The following is an 8502-nucleotide window of genomic DNA, read 5'->3' as shown; positions in this document are numbered from 1 at the left end:
CTTGAATTATCGTGGGTTTTGGTGGGTTAGTGTATAACCTATACAATGAAAAAAAAATTAGTATAAAAAAAACTAAGCGCCCTAAACGTACACAATTAATGAAGCTTGAACAATAATGGCCTGGGTTTGAGAACTAATAAGCTTTAAAAAAATTATACCTTGAAGAAGAGCAAGAACTAAGCCCAAATTTCGTGGGTTTTCGTGGGTTTAAGAAGAGCAACAACAATGCGTACAGCGCAGTTTTAAGAAGTTGATGATGAGGAAAAGCAATAAGAAGAGCAAGAATGATGATCAAATAAGAACAAGAACAAAAAGATGATGAAGAAGAAAGATTGAAGACAGTAATCGAACAAATTATGATGAACAAGAAAATCGGCAGTTTCAATATTGAGTGAAGAAGTGCAACAATCGTATAAACAGCAATATAATGAAAGAAGTTTCGTGGGTTTTATGTTTTAACATAACATTAACACATATGGCGCGTTTTTGAAAATACAATTGCTGCGAGCAAGGCAAAAACCGCAGCAATTATGTGAAGAATTATGTTATTTGCTACGGGTAGTCAAGAACCGGAGCAATTGAAGAACGTTTTTTGCTGCGGGCGTCAAACAAACCGCAGCAATTGAACCTGCTCATATGTATTTGCTGCGGTCAAGGCCCAAAACTGCAGTATTTAAGTGTTTATTTTTTTTTCTAATTCTTTTTCCTACTTATTGCTGCGTATATATAAAAACCGCAGCAAATGATTAGCAGCAAATACGATTTTTTCCACTAGTAATGTGTGGTGTTCTAAAGCTTCAAAACCACTTGTCACTGCCCTAACCAATTGTGTGTAGTTGTATGCTACTTTTTGATGTTGTAACGATTGAATAGACCTAAAACAAACTAAGTCTAACACGTTCGTATCAGGGGAATTTGGAGGCTGTTGAACTAAATGGATATTGAATCCATCTATATTTGCAGCTTCCCTGAATATTGGATCATTGTCTAGAATATGTGGTTTTGCATTATCCTGTTGAATGTAAATTGTTTTGCTTGCACCTTCTGGCCATTTTTCTCTAATAGCCAGTAAGATATTGTCAATTAGCATTGACCTTATGTGTGTCTTTGTTATGGATCGAATGGGTTTAGTTTCTGGTTCTCTGCTATTCCTGTTTTTGAATTTTCTTTGTGCTAGCACTTGAACTGTAAAAGAAAACATACCTATCTTTCCATCAAAAATTAGTTCACCTTTACTAGAGTACATCGGTTTAGCAACCGCACACACGAACATAATTTTGGGAACGAATCTTTTTGACTCTTTTTCCCTATGTGGCTCAGGTTCTCCTAGGGTAAGATAGTACGTTTGTTGTGTTCTAGTGAGATAGAACAATTTTTTATCTATGTGAACTATGTTGGACATGTCACTGAATTTGAAAGCATCTATCTGCTCATCATAAATGCAACTAGAAATACAAAAGAATAACCTGTCATTCTTATTAGTGTCGGTTAACAGTGGCTTGATTGCATTTGAGTGCTTGCGTATGTATTACTTTTTCTTCCATTTTTTAAGTTGATTGGCTAACACCCATGGCATTTGCAACTTCTAAGGCTTGGAATCTTTGTTCATCAAATGGTATTATTGTCTTGTTGTTTCTACCAAACTTTTTACTACTTGTATCCAATGATTGCTGAGTTTTAACTTTAGCCCAAATTCTACTTACGGTCTTCCAGTGAACACCGTTTGGCGATATCCCCCATTAATCCATGAGCTGGCTTCCCCTTTTTGTTAACACCAATCAATAAGTAATGCATTATTTCGTTCCTAGTGTAAGTATCTAATTCTTTTTGCTTCACCATTTTTTTTCTTGCAATAAATGACTTGGAGTATTAATTTGGTTTTCAATAAATACCCCCTATTTATATTGTAAGTATGCTTGCTGTTTTGTTTTCTATTTTGTGGCGGCTAACTTGTGGGTTGACATTTTCATTTTGGCGCTTATTGAACTTGGGGTTGACAAATTTCCTCTTCCTGTGTAAATTTGTTGTGTGGGTTTGGGCTGCTTCTCATGACGTCAGTTTTTTGGAAAAGTTTTAAATTTTAGATGGCATTAATGTTTTTCGTTTTTTGGCGCATTTTTTTAAAGTGACTTAACGTATACAATAAATGCATATTTGATTTGTTCGACCTCTTTTCTGAAGTCAATGAACGAAATGATATCCGTATTCACATGGCCCGAGAAAAGTGTTCGTTATTACTATCCGTGAATAAAGTATTGAAGAGATCGAGGAGGAACAAACCCCCTTTATGAAAGTAAATTTATTTTTTCCAGAATTTATTTTTAATTATGTAATTTAATTAATGGCTATGAAGACTTTGTATTTTTAACAATACCCCTTACATCACATGGATATACTATTCAAGGTGGCCCCTACACTTCCTTAATATGCGTGCCCAACCCAAATGGGACAATTGAAAAGAATTGAAGGGAGTAATAGATAACAATCGAACTCATCATTAGGGTTGTTCAAACCGGATAACGGGTCGATCCGAATCCGAAAATCTAGATACCCGGTTTTTCGGATAGTGAAAATACTATCCGATTTCGGTCCAAACAAACCTATTACCCGGTTTAATTCGGATTGGATACCGAATATCCATTTTTTTTTTCTTTTTTTGTCTTTTTTAAACAGTTTTAAGTTTTTTTTTGCACAAATATTTAATCTCACTCCGCTTTCCTTTTTAGTCAAGCTTATTTTTAAACTTTGAATACAAATCATTTTGGAAATTTGATTTTCAAAAGTCTAAATTAATTAACAATAAATTAATTATACAGCTTACTTATAATTGAGAATTGTACATATTATTAAATTTAACAAACTAAACAAAAAATGTTATGAAAAAATATGTATATATTTAAAAAAAATAAAAAATAATAAAAAATTAGAAAACCGGATATCCGAATATTTGGTTTTGCCAATATACCGATCCGTATCCGGATATGGGTATCCGGTCCGAATCATCCGGTTTCCAAAAAAGGATAATTTATCCAATTTTAAAAAATCGGGTGCCAGATAATTCGGATCGAATATTTTTGAACACCCTGCTCATAATCATTGCCTAAGAAAGTTGTATGTGCTCCAAATGCACAGGATCCAATACTCAAGTTATTGTTCGTATTGGACATATTAAACATTAATGAAATTGCCTTTATTAATACTCCAAATTCCCATTAGATTGAACAACCCTGTCACTCACTTGTATGAAAGCATTAGCTAAATAGTGAAAATTTGTGTTGCTCATTAGGCTTCCATTTGAAAACAGAAGTTGGTGGATGACTATAGAGAAAGCAAACCGAGTTTTCCAAGTTCAACTGGTTTTTTTTACTGATCTCTAAGAACCTCAGGATGCACAGTAGAAGATGCATAAGCTTTGATGATCGATGCATATATGTCAACTCCTTTCATATATTCCTCTAAGTTTAAAAACTGCGCCAACCGAAAATAGAAAGGTTAGAAAACCAGTTCTGTAACACAAAACGTTAGAGGCTTGAATTCAAACAATCTTATATCTTAAAGGCAAGGCTCAAAAGATGTTTCAAGTACTAATCACATTGACTAGCATGTACCTCGTTGTGATCGTGTACTAGATCTGGTGTATTTGATATGGCAGAGAATCCTATAGCTGGTATGCCTAGCTGCCTAAAGAAACTGGCATCAGTTGAGCCTAGGAGAATTTCTGGCTTTTCAAGTTTTCCACCAACATTTTGGACAGCTTCTTTAAACAGGACCCACCAATGATTTGAACTATCAGCATTTGTCATGATTGGCTTGCCAGATTTGTCAAGCAAAGGATCTTTCTGAACAAACTACCATGTAAAAAAAAAATCAGGATAGCATAAGCGAAAAGAACAGAACCCCTTTCGTAGGCACAGTATTTCATATTTCGAAGAACAAAACACTGAACATATTGTGTGGAAAACATGTAAAACTTTCTAAGCTCTCTTTTTTTCAATCCACTATTGCATCTCAAAGGAAGTGGAAGGCAGAGAGAAAGAATGGAAAAAGGTGTAGGAAGCAATTCCGACCTCAAACGTCATGTTGCATGAAGCTGGGGCCCACTCCTCAGCTATACGTACTTCAAGTGATTTAAGGTCAGCGGTTGGTGGAACCCGAATGTCAAAACCTGCTTCAGCTTCAGAAGGTTGCACATTCCTGACAAAACCCTGCTAGAAAAAAATCAAGTCTCCAAGTAAGTGAAATCTAACAACAACCCAACAACATTGCCAAAAGGCTTAATCCCAACGTACGGAGTCAAGTATATTAGCAAGAACAACTCAGCATAACAGATTATCAGTACGACAGATTGTACTCTCTTTGGACCATCTAATACTAATTTACAACTAAGAAATGTTGGTCTATAGACCCTAATATGGTTACACCAAAATTGGACACAAACTTTTCAATGCAGATGATAAAACTTGACAGTGACCTTTGAAGATGAATTCAATATCACGAACGAGAGAAATTTGCTTAGTTGATCTTGATCAAATTGTCAGGCGAGCAAACACTCTTAGTATGGCAAGAACAACAAAGAAGACAAATTTGTGTTTGAAAGAATTCAATAATGAAAACTAATTGGAGTAGCTAAGCTTAACTAGTCACCCTTTTGCAATTAAGTTTTCAGAAAATTGGATACACGATTTTCTTAACTTATGAGATCAGTAAATAAGCATATCTTCCAAGTTAATGCAGAGCAACAACTTCCTGCTTTAGAGGAAATCGCCCATATATGTGCAAGACTAGGCAATGATTCATGGACCTCATACTCGTCATCTCGCTTTTGCAATTTGAGCCAACTATTGTCAAAGTCAACTAGCGAATTGTCAAGGTCTTGGGCAAGTCGTTGACTCAACTTATGAAAAAAAACCATAAATTGGTCGAGTTTATGCTTTGCACTTGGTCATATATTGGAAACATTATGGAGTCATAATCAAAAACAAATTTCAAATCAGAAATAGATTTTGAAGATCATCAACATATATCCTCCTTCATTCATTCTATTGTGTTGTCATATACCCAACAAATTCCATTTTTTCATATGCCCTTCCTCATTCACGTTATCTAGGTTATCTTTAACCTACTTTTTCATCTTATAAGATCCTTAAAGTTCTAACATACACTTTTCAATATGCTGAATATTTCGGTCTTCTATATGACTAAACAAACGTAAATGGTTTTCTTTCATTTTTTCTTCGATTTCTAGGACTCCAAGACCCTTTCATATGCCTTCGATTTTATTTATATCTTCTATCATGTGTCCACTTATTCATCTTAACCCGAATATTCACATATTATAGGATCTAAAAATTTTATCTCAAATTTTATTTGTAACCACTGCAAACACAGACTTCAAGATATTGATTGAAAAAAGGATTCCATCAGGGTAAATAGATGTTAGCAAGCCATCAAATATTATCCAAAACTGTACTAAAAGGAAGAAAAAGGAAACTAAGATAAAACACTAAATGTACATTAGGCATGCTTTACTAAGCAACAAGTGACTTGTAATCTTTAGCAAACCAACAAAAAGTGTCTTTTTAACATAATACAGCAAGTTATTGCACTGTCTATTACACAAAGATGCTTGCAAAGCTTCAAAATTTGATAGTTCATGCAAATTTATACAGTGCCCTTGAGTGGCTGCCACTTAGGGTGGGGTTTTGGGGTCGGATGCATGCAATTTTATATCAAAACAATTGTTTTCGGTTGACCCTTAGTAGCAAACACCATGTGCAACTTAACATAAATAAGAAGTTCATATGATTTAATAAGTCATTTTACTATAGTCCATTATTATCCAAAACCAAAGAACTATAAATCACATGTACAAAGAACACTACATATTACCAAAAATCAAGTTATTCCATAAGCATCATCATCATCATCATCCTAAGGTCTATAAAAACATTTTGTCAATGATTTTCATTTTACCTTTTGAAAATTGACAGGATACCTTACTTTTTAAACTTTAGAGTTGTGTAAAACGCCAATTAAACTCACATATAACCTGTTTTGTGTAAAGGGTTTATTAAAAAGAATTTACCAGGCGTACAATAATTCAAACCTAAACTTCCGATACATAATCATGATGAAGTACAAGGCAAATGAAGTCACAGACTTACATTTGGAGTATGTCTGCCAGCTTTCAGAAACACCATATTTACTGAAACCACGTCTCCCTCAGGCTTTAACCCTGTCTTTACCATATCAAATTGTGCTTCTCGAAAACTCCGTATAATCTCAATACTCTTCAACAAATTCTCTAATGCAGTATTGTCGTATAGCTTGGCTCCATGCCCAGGTGACCCGGTTGCCTTAATCACCAACCACATCAACGACCTCTCGGCATAAAAGACCTGATACTTTTCATTTGGTGATGGCATTCCCTCATCAAGAATGAAGGCCACATTCATTTTTTCAAACACATCAGACTCCGCCAACTTCTTGGCACCATCAAGTCCTCCATTTTCTTCGTCTGGCACATATGATAAATAGATAGTACGATTGGGTTCAAACCCTGAAAGCTTAAGCTTCCGAATAGCTTCTAAGTACTGCATACCCACACATTTCATATCCTGCAAACAAAGAACATAATACATGTACATAGAAAAACATTTTATTATGTCAACATAGACACCTGAAACACATCTATGCAGCATTCATATATTAAGTTTTATAATTGACAAGAAGAAAAAATGATCAACACAGAATTTTTTATGTCTTCCTTTCCCATATACTCAAGTTTCAGAAAAACGTGATCATGGAAACTTTGAAAACAAAAATCCTGAAACGGCATAACCCGTTTAAGCTTTTAGTTGAGTTTGTTATGGACAGTGTCAGAAGCCTAAAGTTGGGAAAGTTCACAACTCAAGAGTTCGAATCTTATCCAACTGTGTTTCAAGTAGAATATTTAGGCGCTAACAAAGTTGTTAAAATCGGAATTCTACTTAGAATTGAATCGTAGAATCATATGATTCTACAAATAAACTTAAATATATTAAAATATATAGTATCTTATCATTATTATCCATTTTAAAAGTCTAAATTTGTGAGTTAAAGTTTCTTTGACTTTATTTAATTAGTTTAAATCTTCAAACGGATTAAGAAATTTATTTTTTAAAAGTTTTCATAATGATACATTTGAAATTTATTTATATAATTGAAAGAAATTAGTGAAAGAGAAAAATTAATAATGATCAATACTAAATTAGTAGAATCGAATTAATACTAAAATCGTAGATCAGAATTGCGATTTTAATAACAATGGGCGCAAAATTTGCATTTGGTCGAGTTGGTTACTAGACAAAACCACCACGGTTTTTTTTTACCCAATAGTTCAATGAAAACACATAACTTTCTAAAAACCCTTTTGCAATTGTAAAAATATTTATCATTTAAACCAGCGATTTCTTTTTTCAACCTATTAAAGTCCACCGCAATCCATCTCTAACAAAATGTTACTAAAATGAACTTGAATTCCATAATATTATGGAAAGTAAATGAATTTATTAATCTGGATTAAACTCATTTTCACATCTACGAACTAAAAAACTGAAACACTTACACAGCAGTTGTAATCAATTTTGCCGTGCAATAACCCTAATTTGAAAAACTAAATAAAATTTATGAAATAATTTAAAATTTGATTGAGATTTCTTGCCTGAGAACCTCTGGCATAAATATTGCCATGAGAATCAATGCGGGCACTGAAGGGATGATGAACCCACTTGTCAGGTTCAGCCGGAACGACGTCGGTGTGAGAATTGAGGAGTACTGATGGCAAATTGGGGTCTTTCCCAGGCCATTTGAGCAAGACTAATGGGTTATTTTTGACAAATTCAAAAGTCTGGGATTCAAGGGATAAAGATCTAGCTTGAGAAAGAATGAAATCAACAGCTTCATAGTAGTTGGGATTTGGATAAGCAGTGTTTATTCTAAGATATTTTTGGAATCTGGATATGATTGCTGAAGAAGAAGAAGAAGAAGATGATGATGATGATGATGATGAGTTGTGAGTTGCTTTGATGGTTAAACTGAAGAATAAATGAAAGAGAAAGAAAAATTGAAAAAACAGCTTGCAGTTTGCTGATTGCATAGTTGTGGAGTAAAGTAGGCGTTTTAGTGTGGTGAACTGTTTTTATTCTCTCCGTTGACCGCTGCTGTCAGTGGGACTTATTATAAATTGGTCAAAGCCTTTCACAAAACGGTTTTCTTTTTCATGATTGTAACAAATTGCTAAATTACATTCAATGGCCGAAGGTTTTCCATTATATCTTGTCTTTGTAATAAGGATTGATTTTTATGATAATATTGTAACAAGTAGTTGATTTCCTTTTGATGATGAATTTGATTAGCAAGCTGCATAGCTTGAGTTTCAATTAAATTCAAATATGTTGATGCCTATTAACACCTCATTTGAATTGAATTTAAATGTTTAAGGAGTAAAAAATCAAATTAGTG

At 33.9% G+C, this 8502-nt stretch overlaps 1 protein-coding gene across 3 annotated transcripts; it reads right to left on the bottom strand.

Annotated features, from left to right (window-relative positions):
- Positions 1-3099: 3099 nt before the first annotated feature.
- LOC130805217 (uncharacterized) lies at positions 3100-8195 on the bottom strand. 3 transcript variants are annotated; one of them, XM_057669892.1, is made up of 5 exons: positions 7703-8195; positions 6165-6617; positions 4068-4208; positions 3609-3839; positions 3100-3468 (listed from the first exon to the last, which is right to left on the bottom strand). In XM_057669892.1, the coding sequence occupies exons 1-5, from the start codon at positions 8135-8137 to the stop codon at positions 3364-3366; spliced, it is 1365 nt and encodes a 454-aa protein (XP_057525875.1). In that variant the 5' UTR covers positions 8138-8195; the 3' UTR covers positions 3100-3363. The 3 variants fall into 3 exon arrangements, with proteins under 3 accessions (XP_057525875.1, XP_057525873.1, XP_057525874.1); XM_057669890.1 differs by having other exon boundaries at positions 3609-3848; positions 7703-8192; XM_057669891.1 differs by having other exon boundaries at positions 3609-3848; positions 4068-4205; positions 7703-8190.
- Positions 8196-8502: the final 307 nt, after the last annotated feature.

This window comes from Amaranthus tricolor, chromosome 2 (genome assembly GCF_026212465.1).
Source record: "Amaranthus tricolor cultivar Red isolate AtriRed21 chromosome 2, ASM2621246v1, whole genome shotgun sequence".
Classification (NCBI taxonomy): Eukaryota; Viridiplantae; Streptophyta; class Magnoliopsida; order Caryophyllales; family Amaranthaceae; genus Amaranthus; species Amaranthus tricolor.
Note: the sequence above shows the minus strand (reverse complement) of the source record. Positions and strands in the feature narration are given on the sequence as shown.

Excerpts from the sequence above, each read along its gene's own strand:
- LOC130805217 (XM_057669890.1), bottom strand. The coding sequence starts at position 8,137 with ATGCAATCAGCAAACTGCAAGCTGTTTTTTCAATTTTTCTTTCTCTTT. Across the intron at positions 6,618-7,702 it reads TTTATGCCAGAGGTTCTCAG|GATATGAAATGTGTGGGTAT; the intron begins GCAAGAAATCTC and ends CTTTGTTTGCAG. Across the intron at positions 4,209-6,164 it reads CTGGCAGACATACTCCAAAT|CAGGGTTTTGTCAGGAATGT; the intron begins GTAAGTCTGTGA and ends ATTTTTTTCTAG.